The following is a 24863-nucleotide window of genomic DNA, read 5'->3' as shown; positions in this document are numbered from 1 at the left end:
TTTTCTCTTAAACATTGAAATCGAGCTCGCGTGAACCACTTGTACTGGCAGCTCATTTCACACTGTCACAGCCCTCTGAGTGAAGAAGTTTCCCCTTATATTCTCCCTAAACTTTTTACCTTTCTCCCTTAACCCATGACCTCTAGTTGTAGACTGTCTCAACCTCAGTGGCAAAAGCCTGCTTGTATTTACTGTATTTATATCCCTCATAATTTTGTACACCTTTATCAAATTTCCTCTCAGTCTTCTACATTCTAAAGAATACAGTCCTAACCTATTCAATCTTTCCTTATAACTCAGGTTCTCCAGACCTGGCAATATCCTTGTAAATTTTCTCTGTACTATTTCAACCTTATTTACATCTCCCTTGTAGGTAGGAAACTAAAACTGCACACAGTATCCCAAATTAGGGCTCACCAATGTCTTATACAACTTCAACATCCCATCTTCTGTACTCAATACATTGATTTATGAAGGCCAATTGACAAAAGCTTTCTTTACAACCCTACGTACCTGTGAAGCCACTTTCAACGAATTATGGACCTATATTCCCAGATCTGTTTGTTCTACCACTCTCCTCAGTGCCCTACCCTGGTTGGTCCTACTGAAGTATAAAACCTCGCACTTGTCTGCATTAAATTCCATCTGCTTTTGTCCAGCCCATTTTTCTAGCTGACACAGATCCCTTTTCAAGCCATGATTGTCTTCCTCACAGTCCACTCCACCCCTAATCTTGGTGTCATCCACAAATTTGCTGATCTGTTTGACCATATTATCATCCAGATCATTGATATAGATGACAAACAACAAAGGACTCAGCACTGATCCCTGCAGCACACCACTAGTCACAGGCCTGCAGTCAGAGGCAACCCTCTACCATCACTCTCTGGCTTCTCCCAAAAAGGCAGTATCAAAACCAATTTGCTACCTCATCTTGAATGCTGAGTGGCTGAACCTTTTTGACCAGCTGCGTATGCAGGACCTTGTCAAATGCCTTACTGAGGTCCTTGTAGACAACGTCCACAGCTTTGCCTTCATCCACTTTCCTGGTGACTTCCTCGAAAAACTCTATAGGATTAGTTAGACATGACTTACTATGCTCGAAGCCATGCTAACTATCCTTAATCAGTCCATGTCTATCCAAATACTATATAACTTCCAATAACTTCCCACAAATTTGACGTCAGATTTGCCAGCCTCTAATTTCCTGGAGTATGTTTTGGAGACTTTTTAAAACAGCGGGACTACATTGGGTATATTCCAATCCTCAGGTACCTCCTCTGTCATTAGGGGTGATTTAAGTATCTCTGCTAGTGCCCTGGCATTTTCTGTTCTTGCCTTCTGTAGGGTCTGAGGGAACACCTTGATAGGCCCTGGGGATTTATCCATTCTGATTTGCCTCAGGGTAGCAGATACCTCCTCTGTAATCTGGACAGGTTCCATAAATTGATGCCACTTTGCCTCACTGCTATAGACTCTGTATCTGTCTCCCATGCAAGTACAGATGCAAAGATGCATTTAAGAACTCCCCCATCTGTTTTGGCTCCACACTTTGATTGCCATTCTGATCTTCCAAAGGACCGATTTTGTCCCTTGCAATCCTTTTACTCAGAACAGATCTGTAGAATCCCTTTGGATTCTCCTTCACCTTGTCTGCTTACTTCATACCTTCTTTTAACCTTCTTGATTTCTTTCTTGAGTGTACTCCTGCATTTTTATATTCCTTAAGCACCTCACTTGTTCGTACTTGCCTGTACCTTCTATGCAACTCCTTTTTTCTCTGAACCAGGGCCTCAATATTTCTTGAAAACCAAGGTTCACTATACTTGTTATCTTTACCTTTTATTCTGACAGGCACATACAAGATTTTTACTCTGAAAATTTAGTTTCTGAAGGCCTTCCACTTACCAAGTACCTTTGCCAGAAAACAGCCTGTCCCAACCCACACTTGCCAGATCATTCCTGATACCATCAAATCGGTCTTTCTCCAATTTAGAATTTCAGTCCATACACCAGACCTATCTTTTTGCATATTTACTTTGAAACTAATGGCATTGTGGTCACTGGATGCAAAATATTTCCTGACACACACTTCTGAAACCTTCGTCCCTAATAGCAGATTGAGAATTGTACACTCTCTCATTGGGACTCCTACGTACTGATGAAGGAAACTTCCCTGAATATATTTGAAAAACTCTACCTCATTTAGTCCTTTTTCCCAGTCAATATGTGGAAAGTTAAAATCACCTGATATAATGACCTTATGTTTCTTATAACAGTCTGTGATCTCTTTACAAATTAGTTCCTCTAAATCCCTAGGACTGTTGGGTGGTCTGTATTATAGCCCCATTAACATGGGCATATCTTTTTTATTTCTCAGTTCCACCCATAACACCTCACTGGTCGAGTTCTCCAGTCTGTCCTGACGGAGCACTAATGTGACATTTTCCCTGACTAGTAATGCCAGCTTTCCTCCTCTAATCGTTCCCACTCTGCCACGTCTAAAACAACGGAACCCTGGAATATTGAGCTGCGAGTTCTGCCCCTCCTGCAACCAAGTCTCACTAATGGCTACAACATCAGCCATGCCCTGAGCTCATCTGCCTTTCCTATGAATGTTTTTGCGTTGATTGAAATATATGCAGTTCAGGACACTAGTCACCCCATGCTCAACCTTTTGTTCCTGACTTTGTCTGAGGTCTTACCAACTTCTGTCTCCACAACCTCTCCAGCAGCTGTTCTGACACCTTGGTTCCCATCACCCTGCAACTCTAGTTTAAACTCCACCATACAGCATTAATAAACCTTCCTGATAGGATTTTAGTCCCTCTTCTGTTCAGGTGGGGGACACATGGCAGATGAATTTTTTTTAACAGAGAAGTACCATTCATTGTGAGAATGACAGTATGCAAAAAACTAGTTCCAAGTTAACAGGAGTTATCCAAAAGAAATCTGTGAACAATGAAATCTCCGCCTCTTGTTTTATCCAGGTGGTAGTTTACAGAGTGGATGCCTGCAAAAGCATTCCCAGTCTGAGTGATTGTTTCTCCCAACACCTGAGTGCTGATAACGAAGGAAGTATGTCCAGCCAGGAATTTTGAGTTGATGATCCATCCTGATTTCCTCCTGAAATTCCATCATTTCAGCGGCCAATTCATTTCACTTTATGATGTGAAGACGGGGCTAAGAACACTCATAACCAAAGGCTACATGACTTAATAGTTGTGCACTGAGCAATGTATGCCTCTAGACAAACTATTTTAGTAGTTCTCTAGCATCTATCTGATTTTGAGGAAAATTACTACTATATCCTGTTCACAAAACCGGAAAAAATCCAGCTACCTTCCACTCAATGTCTCCTCACAATCAACAGCAAAGAAATTTGAAGATATTATCAGCAGTGCTACCAAGTGACACTTACCAAGTGGTGTGTCAGTAATAAAATCCTGCTTCTGATTCTGATTCTGTCAACCAAGTTCCCATCAAGCCAGTCCACATTTAACCCTTTGCTATCCATGTGCCTGTCCAAGTAGCTTTTAAGTGTTTTGTTTTAATGTACCTGCCTCAACTACTCACTCTGGCAGTAGTTCCATATACTGACCACTGCTGGGGAGTAAAATGCCCCTCAGGATCCTATCAGATCTGTTTTGACTGGCCCCCTTTCAACCACCTAGACAAGAGCATTCATTCCTTTCACTGTTGGTACATTGTGACACTGTAGTAACTTGCATAGACTTTCTGATGTGTGGTGTGGTGTGGTGACCGGAAATGCTCACACTATTCCAAGCTATTAGATAGGAGCCTCCATCCTAGTTATCTTAACCAGTAGCAACTGACATTTTTTCCTGGTATTAGAGATTTTCACATAGTTTGCAGATTATTTTTTCTAACTGTTGTGTTTATCATCTTATTGTTTTTGGTACATTTGAGCAGTTTCTAAGGATGTGCATTTTGTGCCTTTCTGTCTGACTGAGTTGAAGAATTTGACAGTAGTTGAAGAGAAGGTTAAGAAAGTCCTCAATCAACAGAGACTAGAGGGCTTTGTTGATGTTGCCACTCACCACCTCCACATTTTTCTCACTTGGTTCTCTAATAATCTCATCACAACCTTATGTTGGAGAAGCAAATGCCAAAACTGTCTTTCACTGAAGAACATGAACTGAGGGACTTCAGTTATCTCAATATAGGCTGGCATGGTCACGGTGGCAAAAGGAGGGTGAAATTCTTGAAAAGTATATTAAAGAACATTCTTGATCACTGCGTATCCAAGTCCAATAGGAAGGAAGTTGGGCGAAATCTTTCAGGATTTCAGTCACCCACTTCCACGAGTCCACCCAGGGTCTCTGTCCTTTTGTTCAAATTTCTATCCTTTTCCCCTCTCATTACCTTGACATCACCCTCTCCCAATTGGTTCAATCTGCCCATCACCCACATACCTATCCTCCTGGGTTCTCTCTTGGTTCGCCTTTCTTTTCCCCTCCCCAACTTACTGCAACCTGGCCAGCATTCCTCTCTTATCTGGCTCCATTTTTCACCTACCAGCCTCTTTCTCAACACTCCTCCTCCCCCATCTAGTTCCATTTGCCCATCATCCTCCTCTCCCCCCTAATCTGATTCTACCAATATCACACTTCCCTCGCAATTTCATATACTGGCTATCTCTCCTCTGTAGTCTCAATCCCAAAAAAATCAGCCATTTCTTTGCTTGCACAGATGTCGTTCAGCCACTGAGTTTTGTTCCAGTTTTTAGCATCTGCAGGCACTCATGTTTGTGTTTGATGTTGTTCTGAGAATAAAGGGGGCAACAGTTTGGAAATGGTCATCACATCATCAAGTTTAAACTGGTTAATAACAAGGCAAGATATAACCAAGCATAAAATACAAGGGAAGCTTTCAGTGAGTTGCATAGGGATCAGACCTTGAAAGATTGGAATCAAATGTAAGCAGATATGACATTAAGTAGAAATGGAGGCCTTCAAAAACGAAATGGTTTAGTTTTAAAGTTTACATATCTATGTGTGAGAAAGACAGAGCATTGAAAGCTAGATCTGGCTTAGCACTAAACACAGTCACAACCAAGCAAAGTGTTAAAACCATAGGTAAAGTCTAGTTCGATCAACTAAAGTACACAATGGTGTTGTGGTTAGTACAACGCTATTACAGCTCAAGGCATTTGGAGTTTGGAGTTCAATTCTGATGCCATCTGTAAGGAGGTTGTATGTCCTCCCCATGAACATGTGGGTTTCCTTTACTCAGGTTTCCTCTGGGTGCTCCAGTTTCTTCCCACAGTTGAAAGACCTACTGGTTCAATGGTTCCATTTTAATATCAGCTATACGACATGAAATTTTTGCTCTTAGACATTCACGCAAACAGAAGAGAACCCCAAAGAATGAATGACAGTAAAATGTTAAAACCCCAAAGCCCACTCTTCCCCCCTACACACACAAGCAGCAGCAGCAAAGCATCAAACCTCTCCCATTTATTTCAGTAGGAAGTATCAGTACCCACCACTCACCAAGCAAGCAATAGCCAAGCCTCCACACAGAGACCATGATCTGCAGTCCAACAAAAATTAATCGTTTACCCAACCATTTGACATGCCACAGGCTCTCTCTCTCCCTCGCAGAGGAGCTCAAAGAAACTGCCCTCTGGTGACATCTTAATTGATCATCGTAAATTGTCCTGTGATTAGGTGAGGGTTATGTAGATGGGTTGCTGTGCAGTGCAGCTTGTTGGGTCAGATGGGTCGTTCTGCTCTGTATCTCTAAATAAAAACAAAAATAACAAAGGGGCAAAGGTAGAGCACAAGAATAGATGAGTAACCAAGACATCATGGAACCCCAAGATCTATATACAATGGGTCAAGTTGGTTTGAGAGACTAAGAAGGTGATCTTGCACAGCATGAGAATATGGCTGAGTTACTGAGTATGCACTTTGCATCTGTTTCCACTGGAGGATCCTGCCATTATTACAGTAAAGGAAGTGGCAGGTATGACACTGCACCAGATACAAATGCATAAGAAAAGATATTTAAAGTAGAAAACTCACCTAATATGGGTGAGATGTATGCCGGATTGTCAAGGGCTATCGGAGGCTCTGGATCAGACTTCCAGTCTTGTTCAACTGTAGAGGTGGTAATGGTGGGGAATTTCAGATATTGGAAATCTGCATGACCTGAGTATTTCCACTTTTTTCTTTTGATCTCCAGTAACTGCAGTGCCTGCTTCATGCAATTCCAGCATTGTTTTTCTCTCCTCTTATCTCATCTCAAGTTGGTGCCCATAAGTCGCGATATTTTGTGTGTAGCTGTGATGGGACTCATCAAATATTCCCATTTAGGCCTATTACAGCTGAAATTCACAGACACAGCAACAGGTACTTCAGTAAGCAACATTGTTTTAAGACATTTAAAAAATCTTTTGATCTTCAAAATCGACAGACTCAGATTGCAACTGCAGTTTCCCTTTAAGAAAACAAAAGCACAGATGCCGAGCCAGTCTGCAGGTACGATTGAAACGCAAATGTTTTAGACCCTCTTCTTATGACTATCCTGCTGGCAAATGTACTGTCTCTTGAAAATAAAATTGAAGGCCCAAGAGCAATATTGAGGTACCAGGGGGACATCAGGGACCACCAAGTACTTCGCTTTATGGAAACGTTGCTCACTGATGGAGTGCTGCAGCCCAATGACTTCACCATTCTCCTCAAAGACAGGACAGCTCAATATTTTAAATGTAGAGGAGGTGGTGTGTAGTTTGTAGTTACTACCTGTTACGCTGCTGTAGGTAGAGTATGCTATATGATTAATTATTCATGATGTTTCTGTCTCAGTCCTGCTCATCTAAACTGCTGCATCTAACATTCAAATCTCATCCATTTTTATCTTCTGAGGGAGTTTCTGCCGTTATGCTGGTCATGGTGCACATTCCACCTCAGGCCAATGTCAGACAGGCTCTAGAGAAGCTGAGCACTGTAATCAGCAATCACAAAATGCTTTCCTTATCATTACGGGGGATTTCAAACAGTCCAGCTTGAAGAAATCTTTGAACAACTACCACCAACGTATCACCTGTAGAACCAAGGAGGCAACACACTTGGCCAGTGTTATACCATCATCAAGAACGTTTACTGTTCCAACCCACGCCCACACTTTGGAAAGTCCAATCACCTGGCTGTATTTCTATTCCCAAAGTTTAAGCAGAGACTAAAGACCATAGTATCAGTGGTAAGGACCACTATGGACAAGGGAGGCAGAGGAGTGCTTACAGGACTGTTTTCAGTCGGTGGACAATATTCAGGAACTCATTTTGAATTTGAATAAATATGCCACAGTTGTCGCCAATTTCATGAAGACACATATGGATGAATGTGTTCCTTTGAAGACATACTGGATATACCCAAACCAAAAGGCTTTGATAAACCAGGAGATCCATGCAATGCTGAAGGCTAGATCTTTGGCATTCAAGACCAGGGATCCAGAACTATACAAGAAGTCCAGGTACGATCTATGGAAGGCTATATTCAGAGTGAGAAAACAATTCCATGCTTTTTATGCACACTTTGAAAGGGAGAATCGAACTATACCTGTGCAAATCCCTGCAGCATCTGGTGACCCTGTGACCTCTGTTTTGGACGCCAACGTCAGAACATCTTTCAAGAGGGTGAACCCTCACAAGGTGTCAAGCCCTGATGGTGTTCCTGATAGGGCATGAAAATCTGTACTAACCAACTGGAAAGAGTGTTCAAGGACATATTCAATCTCTCACTGCTGCGGTTAGAAGTTCCCACCTACTTCAAAAGGGTGATAATCATACCTGTGCCAAGAAGATCAGGGTGAGCTGCCTCAACGACTATCACCCAGTTGAACTCACATCTACAATGATGAAGTGTTTTGAGAGGTTCATCATGGGCAGAATCAACTCCTGTCTAAACAAGGACCTGGACCCGCTGCAGTTTGCCAGTCGCCACAATAGCTCTTCAACAGATACAATCTCACTGGCTCTCTACTCGGCCTTGGATCACCCTGTGTCAGACTACTGTTTATTGATTACAGTTCAGCAATCAGCACCATAATATATGCTCAGTACTGATGTTAAAGCTCCAAAGCCTGGGCTTCTGTACCTCCCTCTGCAACTGGATCCTTGATTTCCTCAACGGTTGACCACAGTCAGTGTGGATCAGAAATAACATCTCTTACTCACTGACAGTCAACACTATCACATCTCATGGATGTGTGCTTAGCCCACTGTTCTACTCTCTACACGCACGAGAGTGTGGTTAAGTACAGCTCAAATGCCATCTATAAATGTGTTGACGTAACTATTGTAGGCAGAACTTCAGATGGTGACAAGCAGACATATAGGAGTGAGATAGATCAGCTGGTCATGTGGTGTCGCAACAACAACCTTACACTCATTGTCAGTAAGACCAAGGAATTGATTATGGACTTCAGGGAGGGGAAATCGAGGGAAGACACACCAATCCTCACTGAGGGGTCAGCAGTGGAAAGGGTGAGCATTTCATGCTCCTGGGAGTCAACATCTCTTGAATATCTATCCTGGATCCAACATATTGATACAATTACAAAGAAAGCACGACAGCGGCTATATTTCATTAGGAGTTTGTGGAGACTTGGTATGTTTCCAAAACCTCTCGCTAATTTCTACAGGTATACTGTGAAAAGTATTCTAACTGGTTACATCACCATCTGGTATGAAGGAGCTACTGCACAGGATCGGAAAAAAGCTGCTGCAAGTCATAAACACAGCCAGCTACATCATGGATGCTATCCTCCCCAGCATCCAGGACGCCTTCAAAGGCAAAGCCTCAAGCAGGCAGCATCCATCGTTAAAGGACTCCCATCACCTAGACATGGTTTCTTCTCATTGCTACCATCAAGGAGGAGGTAGAGGAGTCTGAAGACACACACTCAATGTTTAGGAACAGCTTCTTTCCCTCTACAATCAGATTTCTGAATGGACAATGAACCCATGAGCACTATCTCACTGTAGTTTTTGCTCTCCTAACTTAATTTTATATACAGTGTACTGTATGTTTCTTATTGTACATATACTGTATGTACAGGTGCAATTAAAAGTTTACTTGCAGCGGCTTCACAGGTACAATACATAACATTGCATTCACAAAGGAAACATAAATTAAAAGTAAATTCTAGCAACACACATAAAAGTTGCTGGTGAACGCAGCAGGCCAGGCAGCATCTGTAGGAAGAGGTGCAGTCGACGTTTCAGGCCGAGACCCTTCTGTGCTCCGTGTAACTTAGGGCCACAAGGAGAACTCCCACATCTTTTTGAATAATGCATTAGGAATTTGTCCATTCATCTGAAAGGGCAGGTGGAATAGCAAGCTGACACTTCAGCTGCAAAGGTTCAAAGGTGTTTTCAAAGTTGTTTGTCAAAGTATGCATGTACTTTGTCTTCTCGAGATAGCCATGAAATACAGAAAAACCATGGGAGTTCTTGAAAGAAAAGACATCAACCCCCCCCCACACAAAAAGGAAAAAGAAACAAAACCCACAAATCTGAGCCTCCCACCTCCTTCCTCACACAAAAAACCTAACAGATTACCCACACGAAAAATGGCAGCTGGAACATCAAACCATCAATGTACCACTTATACAGCGCTGCCCTACAGTTCAAGTTTGGGTTATGTATTGACATAGAGCCTGGTATTTTTACCCTTAATTTTAAAGCTAGGAGTCTCTAAATTGAAAATGCAAGATTGTTTTAACATAAGTTTGTTGGGATGAATTTGCTCACTAGCTTGCCTTGGTTTATACTGCTCTCTTATCTTTTCCACAGGCTTACTCTGTACATGATGAAGATATTGGTTATTGCCAGGGCCAGTCTTTCCTTGCTGCTGTTCTCTTGCTGCACGTAAGTAAACTGGCATTTGCTGAGTTGTTCATGACAGAATTGACAGTGTGTGGGTCTTCCTGTTTGAATTGTCCACCTAGTACTGGTGAAAATAGCCCCAGCAACAATAAAGAGTAAAGTGTAAACCCAAGACTTCTATGTTTGTGGAGACTGTAGATTATGGAAATACAAACTGTTGGAAGGCCAGGCAGCATTGGTGGGTGTGAAGTGATTGTTGACATCTCTGGTCAAAACCCTGCATCAGGTCTGAGTGTATGTAGAAGGGAGATGGACAATATAAAGAGGTAGGCAGTTGGAGCCAGGTTGGGGGTGAGGGGCGGGCACGGGGGATGGTGGAGTGGGGCTGGTGGGTAAAAAGTCAAGTAAGATAAGGAGAAAGGATAAAAATGATCGTGCAACATTCTGCTGCAGTGACTGCAGTCATCTCCACCCTCCACTTTGCTACTGCGATCAGCAGTATGTAGTAGTCATAGTCATAGTCATAGTAATACTTTATTGATCCCAGGGGGAAATTGGTTTTCGTTACAGTTGCACCATAAATAATAAATAGTAATAGAACCATAAATAGTTAAATAGTAATATGTAAGTTATGCCAGTAAATTATGAAATAAGTCCAGGACCAGCCTATCGGCACAGGGTGTCTGACCCTCCAAGGGAGGAGTTGTAAAATTTGATGGCCACAGGCAGGAATGACTTCCTATGACGCTCTGTGCTACATCTTGGAGGAATGAGTCTCTGGCTGAATGTACTCCTGTGCCCACCCAGTACATTATGTAGTGGATGGGAGATATTGACCAAGATGGCATGCAACTTAGACAGCATCCTCCTTTCAGACACCACCGTGAGAGAGTCCAGTTTCATCCCCACAACATCACTGGCCTTACAAATAAGTTTGTTGATTCTGTTGGTGTCTGCTACCCTCAGCCTGCTGCCCCAGCACACAACAGCAAACATGATAACACTGGCCACCACAGACTCGTAGAACATCCTCAGCATCGTCCGGCAGATGTTAAAGGACCTCAGTCTCCTCAGGAAATAGAGACAGCTCTGACCCTTCTTGTAGACAGCCTCTGTGTTCTTTGACCAGTCTAGTTTATTGTCAATTCGTATCCCCAGGTATTTGTAATCCTCCACCATGTCCACGCTGACCCCCTGGATGGAAACAGGAGTCACCGGTACCTTAGCTCTCCTCAGGTCTACCACCAGCTCCTTAGTCTTTTTCACATTAAGCTGCAGATAATTCTGCTCACACCATGTGACAAAGTTTCCTACAGTAGCCCTGTACTCAACCTCATCTCCCTTGCTGATGCATCCAACTATGGCAGAGTCATCCGAAAACTTCTGAAGATGACAAGACTCTGTGCAGTAGTTGAAGTCTGAGGTGTAAATGGCGAAGAGAAGGGGAGACAAGACGGTCCCCTGTGGAGCCCCAGTGCTGCTGATACAGCAAGCACTTCAAACCACTGGAAAAATAACAGCAACAGCATCCCTGCAAAATCTTCCAAATTCCCTAGAAGGAAAGGGGGCCCCCTCCCACCAGCTGGTACCTCCCGCATTGAGTCCCTAGTTACATTCAGTCCACTCCTTTGACATGCCTAAAGCCAGACTTCCAAAACAGGAACTTTATCCTAAGCACCGTGTGATAAGAGATTACCAGGTGCTCAGAGTAAATGATTCAAGGACATTCTCAAAGCCGTCCTGAAGAAATGCAATGCTCCCACTGATTACTGGGGTCTCTGACCCTTGAACCCAACCCTTAATAAAGTATGAGAAAGGATGTTGTGAACCTCAGATCCATGTTACAGGAGTGCACAGGATAAATGGTGGAAGGAGCACATCACCTCACAACATACCCAGCTATTAGACTTCTCTTGCCCTTTCTGTGACAGTTAGCAGTCCCCATTTTGGCTGCATCAATCACCTGGAAATCCACAAAGTCAATTAGAACATAGGCCAGTACAGCACAGTAACAAGTTTGTGGCCTATGATAGTAATTCAAGTTGCACATGGTCTATATTCCTCAGTTCGCTGCTTGTTGATGTACCTGTCTAAATGCCTCTTAAACATTGCTATTGTACTTGCTTCCACCACTTCCCCCGACCAGCATGCTCCAGGTACCTACCAAACTCTCATTAAAAGAAAGTGGCCTCACAAATCTCCTTTAAACTTTTTTTGCTTTCACCTTAAAATGGGGCTTTCTAGTATTTCACATTTCCACTGTCAATGCCTCTCAGAATTTCATATATTTCTAACATGTCACCCCTCAGCAGCTGACACCCAACATCCTGGTGATCCTCTCCTGCACCCTCCCCAAAGCCTCCACATCCTTCCTGTAATGGGTGACCAGAAATGCACACAATATTCCAAGTGCAGCTGCAACTTAGCTTTCCAACCTTTATATTCAATACCCTGGCCTCAAACAGGCGTTTGAGGTCAGGGTAAACGTTAAGAAAGATGAGGTACTGGTATTTCAGAAATACATAAGTTCAAAAATTAAATATATTATTAAAGTGTACAAATGTCAACATTTTCTACCCTAAGATTCATTTTCTTCCAGGCATTTACAGTAAGTACAAAGACACAATAAAATCACTGAAAAATCTGACAACTCTGTTGTAATTCTTTGAATAAGTAATGAGCAAGAGAGACAAAGGAGAATTGGTTGATGATGTGTACTTGGATTTTCAGAAGGCATTTGACAAGGTGCTTTGACATTTTCTTTAGATTAATTATGAGAACACTCAGTCCTCGTTTATTGTCATTTAGAAATGCATGCATGAGGCTGCTTAACAAGCTACGTGCCCCTTGGTATTACAGGAAAGATTCTAGCATGGATAAAACAGTGGCTGATTGGCAGGAGGTGATGAGTGGGAATAAAAGGAGCCTGTGCTGCGGAAGAGTCTTGGCCCGAAATGTCGACTGTACTTTTTCCTATAGATGCTGTCTGGCCTGCTAAGTTCCTCTAGCATTTTGTGTGTTTTGTTTGGATTTCCGGCATGTGCAGATTTTCCCTTGTTTATAAGAGGAGCCCTTTCTGTTGGCTGCCGATGACTAATGATGTTCCACAGGGGTCTGTTTTGGGTCTGAGTCTTTTTACATTATATGTCAATGATTTGGATGATGCAATTGATGGCTTTGCTGCAAAGTTTGCAAACAGTATGAGGATAGGTGGAGGGGCAGGTAGTTTTGAAGAAGTCGAGAGGCTACAGAAGAACTTAGACAAATTAGGAGAATGGGTAAAGAAATGGCAGATGGAATACAGTGTCAGGAAGTGTATGGTCATGCACTTTGGTAGAAGAAATGAAAGGGTTGACTATTTTCAAAATGGTGAGAAAATACAAAAATTTGAGTTGTAAAAGGATTTGGGAGTTCTTGCGCAGGATTCCTTAAAGGTTAATTTATAGGTTGAGTCTCTGGTGTGGAAGGCAAATGCAATATTGGCATTTACTTCAAGAGAACTAAAATATAAAAGCAAGGATGTAATGTTGAGACTTTATAAAGCACTGGTGAGATTTCACTTAGAGTACTGTGAGCACTTTTGGGCCTCTTATTGTAGAAAAGATATGCTGAAACTGGAGCAACACACATCAAAGTTGCTGGTGAACGCAGCAGGCCAGGCAGCATCTCTAGGAAGAGGTGCAGTCGACATTTCAGGCCGAGACCCTTCGTCAGGACTAACTGAAGGAAGAGTGAGTAAGGGATTTGAAAGTTGGAGGGGGAGGGGGAGATCCAAAATGATAGGAGAAGACAGGAGGGGGAGGGATAGAGCCAAGAGCTGGACAGGTGATAGGCAAAAGGGGATACCAGAGGATCATGGGACAGGAGGTCCGGGAAGAAAGACAAGGGGGGGGGGACCCAGAGGATGGGCAAGCGGTATATTCAGAGGGACAGAGGGAGAAAAAGGAGAGTGAGAGAAAGAATGTGTGTATAAAAACAAGTAACAGATGGGGTACGAGGGGGAGGTGGGGCATTAGCGGAAATTAGAGAAGTCGATGTTCATGCCATCAGGTTGGAGGCTACCCAGACGGAATATAAGGTGTTGTTCCTCCAACCTGAGTGTGGCTTCATCTTTACAGTAGAGGAGGCCATGGATAGACATTTCATCTTTACAGTAGAGGAGGCCGTGGAATGACTTATTTTTATACACATATTCTTTCTCTCACTCTCCTTTTTCTCCCTCTATCCCTCTGAATATACCCCTTGCCCATCCTCTGGGTCCCCCCTCGTCTTTCTTCCCGGACCTCCCGTCCCATGATCCTCTCGTATCCCTTTTGCCTATCACCTGTCCAGCTCTTGGCTCTCGGCCTGAAACGTCGACTGCACCTCTTCCTAGAGATGCTGCCTGGCCGGCTGCGTTCACCAGCAACTTTTATGTGTGTTGCTTGAATTTCCAGCATCTGCAGAATTCCTGTTGTATGCTGAAACTGGAGTGGGTTCAAAGGATGTTCACAAAAATGAATCCAGGATTGAATGACTTGTCATGTGAAAAGTGTTTGATGGCTCTAGGCCTGTGTCTACTCGAATTCAGAAGGATGAGGGGTGACAGAATTGAAACCTATCGAATGGTGAAAGGCCTTAATAGAGTGGATGTGGAGAGGATGTTTCCTATGATGGGAGAGTCTAAGCCTGAGAATAGAGGGACATCCTTTTAGAACCGAGATGTGGAGGAATTTCTTTAGCCAGAGAGTGACGAATATGTGGAATTCTTTGCCACAGGCAGCTGTGGAGGCCAAGTCTTTATGTATATTTAAGGTAGATAGATTCTTCATTGGTCAGGGTATGAAGGGATATGGGGAGAAGGCTGGAGGTTGGTGCTGAGAAGATTGGATCAGCCATGATGAAATGGTGGAGCAGACTCGATGGGCCAAATGATCTAATTCTGTTCCTATAGATTGTAGTCTTATGGTCTTAAAAACTGTACATAACAAAAATGGACAAATAACAAAGTGCAAAAGACAACGAACTCCAAGTATTGAATTGAATTGGCTTTATTACTTACATCCTACATATACCTGAGGAGTAAAAATCTTTACGTTACATCTCCATCTAAATATGTATCTTTAGTAATTTATAGTAAGTATTATGTACAACAGAATAGTCGATATGACATATAAACACAGTTGCATCAGCATTAATTAAGCAGTCTGATGGCCTGGTGGAAAAAGCTGTCCCAGAGCCTGAAGATCCTGGCTATTATGCTGCGGTACTGTTTTCTGGATGGTAGCAGCTGAAACAGTTTGTGGTTGGGTGACTCGGGTTTCCAATGATCCTTCAGGCCCTTTTTACACACCTGTCTTTGTAAATGCCCTGAATACTGGGAAGTTCACATCTACAGATGCGCTGAGCTGTCCGCATCACTCTCTGCAGAGTCCTGCAATTGAGGGAAGTACAGTTTCCATACCAGGCAGTGATGCAGCCAGTCAGGATGCTCTCAATCATGGCCCGATAGAAAGTTCTTAGAATTTGGGGGACCATTCCAAACTACTTCAACCTTCTGAGGTGGAAGAGGCAGTGTTGTGCCTTTTTCACCACATAGCCAGTACGTACAGAACACGTGAGATCCTCGGTGATGTTTATGCTGAGGAACTTAAAGCTGTTCACCCTCTCAACCCCAGATCCATTAATGTCTATAGGGGTTAGCCTGTCTCCATTTCTCCTGCTGTCTAGAAACAGCTCCTTTGTTTTTGCGACATTGAAGGAGAGGTTGTTTTCTTGACAGCACTGTGTCAGGGTAATGACTTCTTCTCTACAAGTTGCCCCATCATTATTTGAGACTAGGCCAATCAGTGTAGTGTCGTGAGCAAATTTAATTAGCAGATTGGAGCTGTGGGTGGCGACACAGTCATGTGTAGACAGAGAGTAGAAGAGGGGGCTTAATACACAGCCCTGAGGGGCACCTGTGTCGAGGGTCAGAGGGGCAGAGGTGAGCTCTTACCACCTGCCGGCAAAAAGAAGGAAAAAAATTAAAATAATAATAAATAAATAATCAATAAATATATAGAACATGAGTTGTAGAGTCCTTAAACGTGAGTTCAATGGTTGTGGAATTAGTTTAGTGTTGGGGTGAGTGAAATTATCCCTTCCAGTTTAGGAGCATGATGATTGAGGGGTAATAACTGTCCCTGAACCTGGTGGTGAGGGACCTGAGGCTCCTGCACCTCCTTCCTAATGGCAGCAGCAAGCAGAGAGCATAGCCTAGATGGTGGGGTCTTTGACAAGTCCTCAGAGCCTGCTGAGATATACCCCAGGTACTACAGGAAGCGACAGAAGAGATTGCTGCACCTTTGGTGATGATCTTTGCGTCCCCACTGGTCACAGGAGTGGTACCAGATGAATGGAGGGTGGTAAATGTTATTCCTTTGTTCAAGACAAGGTGTAAGAATAACCCTAAGTATAGACTAGTAAATCTTACTTCAGTGTTGGGTAAATAATTGGGCAAGTTCCTTAGAGTGAGGATTTATGAGCATTTGGAGAAGCATAGTCTGATTAGGGATAGTCAGTATGGTTTTGTGAGAAGCAAGTCATGCTTCATGAGCATAGTTCCCTCTAAGCTGTGCGCGTGTGCACGCGCACACGTTTTTCAACCAGCGCACAAAGGAAATTAATATGCGCACAAAAGGTTAGTTACCTAAAATAATGTAATTAATAATTATACTTATTAAAAATAATCTTCTACCTAACTGTTTCTGTTCACTAGTTAGTCGGTTTTTCAAATACCACAATGCACGTCACTAATTTATGTCACCTCGCCTTTCCTGTTCCGGTTTGTACAGCTGCATCACGGCGGCAGCCATGTTTGGCGGACAGTGTTCATATCGTAAAGTTTACAAAGATCTGTTTCAAGTCCTGTAGATAGCTTACTAAGTTTTTATTGAAAAAAGTATTGATTCACTATGTCGAATTCAAAAGAAGCGAAGGGCATGAAGCGCAAAAGAACTGCAAATTTGTTTAAAGTTGAATGGCTTAACAAAATAGTAGAAACTGCTACACCGAAAGCTCATGAGGTCATGAACGTTCAGCTACAAGAAATATTTATGTATGGTTCGGAAACTGGAGTTATCTGTTTGTATTGTCGTGATGCGAAAGTTGCTGGAGAATTTACTAGTGGAAAGAAGTGGGGTGATATTTGGAAACTTGACTTTTTGAAGCATCATTTGACAAGTAAATCGCTTTTGGATGGTGTGCAAAAGCTCAGGCAACAGAACCCGTCATTACCCGTTACAGGAGTGCTACGCATGTTACGGTTGAGTGCAGATGAGCGAGAGCGAAAGCGATCAAACCCAGAGGAGATCAAAGTTGAGGTACAAGAATGGTCAGCTTTTGATTTCTCTGTAATTGCAGATTATGACTCCACATTTGGCGATGAACAGGTTAATGTTTTATGTCTAAAATATCATGATTTTCTAGCTGAAAATACTGCAATAGTTAGACAGTTTAATGATTTCAAATTTTCCATTCAAGAAAAAATTAAATCCAAATTGATTCCAAACTCTGCTCAAACGGTGGCATTTGTACTTTAAAATGAACAGTTTTGCGACCTTGCACAGTTGATGGACATTGGGGGAATCTTTCTTGCGTCTAGTGCGGACTGTGAGCGAGGTTTTAGACTAATGAATCAACTCAAAAACAAGCTGAGAAACTGTTTAGGTGAATGTCATTTGGATATGTTAATGAGAATCAAAAGCTATCAATTAATTGGATGGAAGTTCTATTAGTCTAGACAGAGTTTACAAAGAATAGGTAAATGCCAAAGACAGGAGAGAGAAAAAATAACAGTGACTTAAATATATGTGTTATTTTGTTGTTATTCTGTGCAGTTTTATGTCAAATATTTTGTAAACCTACATAAAGTGTACCACGTGTGCATTCAGTGTGCACATACTTTTGTCACAGGAAAAAAAATTGCACAACATTAGATTTTTGCCCACACTAACTACTAAAAATTAGGGGGAACATTGCTCATGAACTTGAAGAATTCTTTGAGAATGTGTCAAAGCACATTAATGAAAACAAGAGCAGCAGATATGGTGTATATAGATTTTAATTAGATGCTTGATAAGGTTCCTCATGATAGGCTTCTTCAGAACATCAGATATCCCGGAATCTAGGGAAACTTGGTTGTGTGGATTCATAATTGGCTTTATCAGAGAAGGTGTTAGTAGATAAAATCTGGAGGTCAGTGACCAGTGGTGTTCCACAGAGATCTGTTCTGGGACCCCTGCATTCTGTGATTTTTATAAATGACTTGGATGAGGAAGTGGAAAGGTGAGTTAGTAAGTCTGTAGATGAAATGAAGGTTGGTGGAGTTATGAATAGTCTGGAGGGTAGTTGTGGGTTGCAGCAAGACTGTCAGGTTATAAAACGGGGTAGAGAAGTGGCAGATGGAGTTCAACCTAGAAAAATGTGAAATAATTCAATTTGGAAGGTTGAATTTGAAAGCAGTATACAGGGTTATGGCAGGATGCTTGGCAGTGTAGAGGAACTGAAGGATCTAGGGGGCCATGTCTATAGTTCCCTCAAAATTGCGTCACAAGTTGTTAGAGTTGTTAAGAAGATGTGGTGTGTTGACCTTCATTAGTTCTGGAATAGTGTTCAAGAGCCATGAGGTAATGTTGTAGCCCTGTAACACCCTAGTTAAACCACACTTGGAATATTGTGTTCAGTTCTGGTCGCCTCATTGTAGGAAGGATGTGGAAGCTTTAGAGAGGGTGCAGAGGAAATTTGCCAGGATACTACCTGGAATAGAGGGCATTTCTTATGAAAGTAGGTTAAGTGGGCTAGGAATTTCTCTTTGGAGCAAAGGACGATGAGAGAAGACTTCATAAAGGTGTACAAGATGATGAGAAGCATAGATCAAATATATAGTCGGAGACTTTTCCCAGGATGCAAATGGCTAATACAAGTGGGCTTAATTTTAAGGTGATTGGAGGAAAATATAAGGGGGATGTCAGAGGTAAGTTTTTTTTTATTTTGAGGGTCATAGATGTGTGGAACCAGGGATGGTGGTAGAGGCAGATTCATTTGGAGCATATAAGAAAAATAGATAGGCAATGTGTGGTAGAGAAATGGGGGGCTATGTAGAAGGGAAGGGTTAGATTGATCTTAGAGTAGGGTAAAAGGTTGGCACAACATTGTGGGCTGAAGGGCCTGTATTAGAAATAGAAATAGAATAGTACTGCACAGTACAAGCCCTTCAGCCCACAATATTGTGCCGACCCTCAAACCCTGCCTCCTATATAAACCCCCACCTTAAATTCCTCCATATACCTGTCTAGCAGCCTCTTAAACTTCACTAGTGTATCTACCTCCACCACTGACTCAGACAGTGCATTCCATGCACCAACCACTCTCTGAGTAAAAAACCTTCCTCTAATATCCCCCTTGAACTTCCCACCCCTTACCTTAAAGCCATGTCCTCTTGTATTGAGCAGTGGTGCCCTGAGGAAGAGGCGCTGGCTGTCTACTGTATCTATTCCTCTTAATATCATGTTTCCTCTCCAAAGAGTAAAGCCCGAGCTCCCTTAATCTCTGATCATAATCCATACTCTCTAAACCAGGCAGCATCCTGGTAAATCTCCTCTGTACCCTTTCCAATGCTTCCACATCCTTCCTATAGTGAGGCGACCAGAACTGGACGCAGTACTGCAAGTTTGGCCTAACCAGAGCTTTAAAGAGCTGCATCATTACCTCGCAACTCTTAAACTCTATTCCTCGACTTATGAAAGCTAACACCCCATAAGCTTTCTTAACTACCCTATCTACCTGTGAGGCAACTTTCAGGGATCTGTGGACATGTACCCCCAGATCCCTCTGCTCCTCCACACTGCCAAGTATCCTGCCATTTACTTTGTACTCTGCCTTGGAGTTTGTCTTTCCAAAGTGTATGACCTCACACTTCTCCGGGTTGAACTCCATCTGCCACTTCTCAGCCCACTTCTGCATCCTATCAATGTCTCTCTGCAATCTTCGACAATCCTCTACACTATCTACAACATCACCAACCTTTGTGTCGTCCGCAAACTTGCCAACTCACCCTTCTACCCCAACATCCAGGTGGTTAATAAAAATCACGAAAAGTAGAGGTCCCAGAACCGATCCTTGTGGGACACCACTAGTCACAATCCTCCAATCTGAATGTACTCCCTCCACCACCACCCTCTGCTTTCTGCAGGCAAGCCAATTCTGAATCCACCTGGCCAAACTTCCCTGGATCCCATGCCTTCTAACTTTCTGAATAAGCCTACCGTGTGGAACCTTGTCAAATGCCTTACTAAAATCCATGTAGATCACATCCACTGCACTACCCTCATCTATATGCCTGGTCAATTCCTCAAAGAACTCTATCAGTCTTGTTAGACACGATCTGCCCTTCACAAAGCCATGCTGACTATCCCTGATCAGACCATGATTCTCTAAATGCCCGTAGATCCTATCTCTAAGAATCTTTTCCAACAGCTTTCCCACCACAGACATAAGGCTCACTGGTCTATAATTACCCGGACTATCCCTGCTACCTTTTTTTGAACAAGGGGACAACATTTGCCTCCCTCCAATCCTCTGGTACCATTCCCGTGGCCAACGAGGACATAAAGATCCTAGCCAGAGGCTCAGCAATCTCTTCCCTTGCCTTGTGGAGCAGCCTGGGGAATATTCCATCGGGGCCCGTGGACTTACCCGTCCTAATGTATTTTAACAACTCCAACACCTCTTCTCCCTTAATATCAGCATGCTCCAGAACTTCAACCTCACTCATATTGTCCTCACTGTCACCAAGTTCCCTCTCATTGTCCTCTATTGCTCTATGTTCATTAAAGGCAAGCTGCACCATATGCATTCTTTGCACCCCAAGATCCTTCTGTATATCAATACTTCTTAGGGTCCTGCCATTTACAGTATATTCTCCTCTTGTAATTAAATTCCCAATGTGCTCACACTTGGAGGATCACCTTTGACTCTAAGGAAGTTTTTTTTGTGATTGCATATTGCAAGGACAGATGGATTACACAGAACACTCACCGAATCATCAGAACCTGAGAACTTACAGCTTCGATAATGTTGTATATTTAGTTTTATTATCTCACACCATGACTTCGATGACTGTGATGCTCTGTGCATAAGCATGCTTTTATAATGAGAAAGAAATCCTTTTATTTTACATTTCCTGACCCTGTGGAGATCCCAGTGTGCATCCCATAAATGACAGCCTGTCAAATAAGTGGCCAGCACTCTTTACTCTGTGTCAGAAGGTGATGTGTTTGTTGTTTCTCTGGGTGCTTGCAGTAAAGGAATTAAAACAGAAATACTCAGTAGGTAAGAAATTGAGTTAACCTTTCAGGTCAGTGACTCTGCAATAGAACTCCAGCTTGGAATGCAGAAATTTTGACTGTTGACTTTCCTACGTGATATCAATAACTGCACTTCAGACTGAGTCTCTGACTACCTTGGGAACTCATGTTCATCCAGAAGCTCAGTTACAAACTGTTGCCTTCATCAGGACAGTGTGGCAGTAAACTACTCATTTTCTAGAGTGAACGGCCATTCCTGATTATAAGAGATTCTGCAGATGCTGGAAATCCATTACAGCACACAAAATGCTGGAGGAACTCAGCATTTCAGGCAGCATCTAGGGAGAGAAATAAACACTCGATATTCGGGGCAAGCCCCTTCATTAGAAATGAAAAGAAAGGGGTAGGAATCCTGATTAAGAAGTTGAGCTCAGGGAAAGGAGTACAAGCTGGGAGGTGATAGATGAAGCCAGGTGAGGGGGAAGGTGGATTGGTGGGGGAAAGGGTATGAAATAAGAAGCTGGCAGATGATAGGTGGAAGAGGTAAAGGGCTGAAGAAGAAAGAATCTGAAATAAGAGGAGAGTGGACCATGGGAGAAAAGGGATGATGCAGGGGCACTAGGGAGAGGTAATGGGCATGTGAGGAGAAGAGGAGGAGTCATTCCTGGTTCCTGTATTGGGACAAGTGGAATGCCACCTTTCTCCTTTTGCTAATTGCAGGGTAATTTGGGCCATATTGACCTGGGATTCTTGAGTACTCCAGGTTATCCTGCAGTGGTGCCATATTGAGGTCCCATATGGGTCAGTCAGTAGGGAAAGTAGAAAATGTTGCAAACATTTATCAGGTCGGGTCTCATTTATGGAGATAGAATCATTCAACATTGCAGATTTGTGACCCTTAGTTCATGGAGCAATGTTTAGTGGGGCAAGAGCAGGCTGAAACAGTCCTGTTTGTGTATCTTGAGCAGAAGATAGAAGCAGGCTGAGTGAGGCTGAGGCATCTCAAGGTTAGAAGTTGTGGAGGGAAGATCACTTGAGGAAAACTAGTTAGAACGCTTCAATTACGTGTCCTGCTAGTCCTCATTAACCAGCCTGCCCCCACCATTCTTCAGATGACAGCTCCACCTCACTCAGAGTCATAAAGTGAAAGGGAGATGCAACACTGACACTAACTCTTCAGCCCATTTATTCAGCCACTGCCAGCCTCCCATTTATTCTCCCCACATTCCCATTGGCAACTGACTCAATTTCTTTGCATAATGCCAATTTTCTATAATTGTGTAAAGGATGCTGAACCTTTATTCTTCAATATCACACTTCATTTAACTTGTTTGGCATCTTTGTCAATTAGAAACATTCTAAAATGAGCTTGTGTTGTCAGTCTATCTTGATCCGGAGTGCTGTCTGCCTGGAATTTTCACATAATTCCTATGACTGTGTGTTTCACCTAGATCAAAGGTTGGAAGGTTCATTATCAAAGCATATATCCAAATACAACTCTTATGCTCTGTTTACTCTCACATCCCAGAAATGTGTGGTTTGTTGGGTTAATTGGATGGTGTCATTTGTGTAGAATCTGGCAGGTGCAATTTGACTGCAAATCTGTGGTTGACAGTCAATACAAACTTGTTTCCATGTTAAACCCTATAACTAATGACTCCCAATCCCCTCATGTTGTTTCTAGTTAACCTACCAATCCGCAGTCCTTAAGATGGGGAAGAAAACTGGTGTATACAAAACTCACACAGGGAGAATGTGTAAACTCCACATCAACAGCATTGTGGATCAAGATTGAACCAAGACTACTGGAGCTGTCAGGGAACAGCTCGACTGGAGGCTCATGGTGTTGTCCCGATCTGCTTGCCCCCATGTTCCCCCCAATGAAAATGCCAGTGGCAATTTCTTAAAGTATCTGTACTGCCAAGTACCTAACAGTTAGTCTCCACCTTATGCCGACCACCTAATAACCCCAATCATATCTCCTGCCAGGCTCCTGAAGTACTCCTCTTCTCCTGGCCTCCCAGAGGAGAACCAGGCACAGTGCCTGGTTACTACTGTCTGTAGAATGCCACAGACCTCTAGGCAACTGCTGCATAGTCACTTAGATAATAACTAATTGAAAGAGAGGTATCTTGAGGCTTTCCTGCTACAAACACTGGGCAGTGCTGAGCAACTACAGCCCTCTAGAAGATTCAACTTGCAGATTAGGTGTTATACCAGGCCCATTCCGTAGATATAAAGTTGAACATATCCTGACTGGTTTCATCATGGTCTGGTACAGCAATTTGAATGTGCAAGAATATAAGAAGCTGCTGAGAGTAGTGCACTCTTCCCAATATTCTGTGCACCTCCTTCCCCACCATCATCATGCAGGAGGCACTGCCTCAGGAAGGCAACATCCATCATCAAAGATTTCCACCTACTGGATGATGCCACCTTCTTGCAGTTACCGTCAGGCAGGAGGCCGAGAAGTCCCATTTCACCAAAGCGCTTGATTGTTTTGCACTATAATGGAAATTTTGTTTTGTTCTCATGTGTTCCTACCTATAAAAATCCTTTTCTTCTGAATGCTGCTTGAATAATGCTATGTGCCTGTGATGCTGCTGCAAGTAGCTTTTCATTGCACTTGTGCATATGATGATAAACTTGACTTTGACTTGATCGGGTGATGATGTAAAAGCCACTGCCGGAAGAGCAATGTTTTCGAAGTCCCTGACCAATACTTATTCCTCAGTCAACATCACTGATCATTGCTGTGTGTGACTGTCACATTTTGGTATTTGTAAACCACCTGATGTGTCTGGATATCATGAAAGACACTACTAACAAGCAAGACTTGATTAAAGAGCATTGTTATCGTATTTCTAATCCACAGCTTTTTGGGTTCATTGTGATCAAACCTGAAGCAGATTCTCATTTTGAAATGAGATTAAACTTGATTGGAATGTCTGGCATGTTAAAGGAATGACAATATTAAGTGATGAGGGTTGAAGTATTCGTAACATGACCTGTGTGAGGAAATTAGCACTGTGCAAAGAAATTAGGTCAACAGTTGACAGCTGACCCATTGCATTCAGAAAGTAGAGTCACCTGCTGTCCTTAATCCCTCTTCCTTATCCCTAAATCCATCAGTTAATAACATCCACATTCATTTCAGGGATGCTACTGAAAATCTAAGTTGGAATTACAGTATCTTATTAAAGTTGGTTTACAGACCGCAGTAGGAGGAGCCTCTAGCACTGCTTGACATTTCCAATGACCTTGTGATATATCATCCCTCTCATGCACTCAAATTGCAAGATTTATCTGGGGAGGGAGGGGGCTTGTGATGCCTGGTAGATGTACATGGGCCAGGGGTGATCAAAAAATCCAGAAGTGAAGTTCCCTCATATCATTAGAGGAAGAAGCACTCAGAAGGTGTATTCGTGCCTTGTCTGTAGTAGTTCCCTCACTGCGATTCTGCCCACCTAAGCAGTAAGACCCAGTTCAACCCCACTGGATTTATTACACTTAAGCAGACTTCTTCCATAATGCAGCTCACAAAACTGAACCATTTTGCAACAGCTGGGCTAGTTCCCTTACTCCCCCTGCACTGGCTCCCAACCCTGCATCCAACAAAATGTCCTGGTCTGTCATAGGGAATGCAGTGAATCCTGACTTGGAATGAATGTCTTCCCTGC

The 24863-nt window shown here is 42.8% G+C and overlaps 1 protein-coding gene across 6 annotated transcripts in view; it reads left to right on the top strand.

The window, feature by feature from the left end:
* The window catches only part of LOC140206146 (rab GTPase-activating protein 1-like), a 568372-nt gene that overhangs the window by 318073 nt on the left and 225436 nt on the right, over positions 1-24863 (top strand). For all 6 annotated transcript variants that reach the window (XM_072274372.1, XM_072274373.1, XM_072274374.1 and 3 more), the window contains one exon: positions 9824-9898. In XM_072274372.1, the coding sequence (XP_072130473.1) occupies positions 9824-9898 (75 nt within the window). The remainder of the gene's footprint in view (positions 1-9823; positions 9899-24863) is intronic.

The sequence above is a fragment of the Mobula birostris genome, chromosome 12, assembly GCF_030028105.1.
Source record: "Mobula birostris isolate sMobBir1 chromosome 12, sMobBir1.hap1, whole genome shotgun sequence".
In the NCBI taxonomy this organism is placed as follows: Eukaryota; Metazoa; Chordata; class Chondrichthyes; order Myliobatiformes; family Myliobatidae; genus Mobula; species Mobula birostris.
The sequence above is the reverse complement of the archived record's forward strand: the minus strand, read 5'-3'. Positions and strand labels throughout refer to the sequence as shown.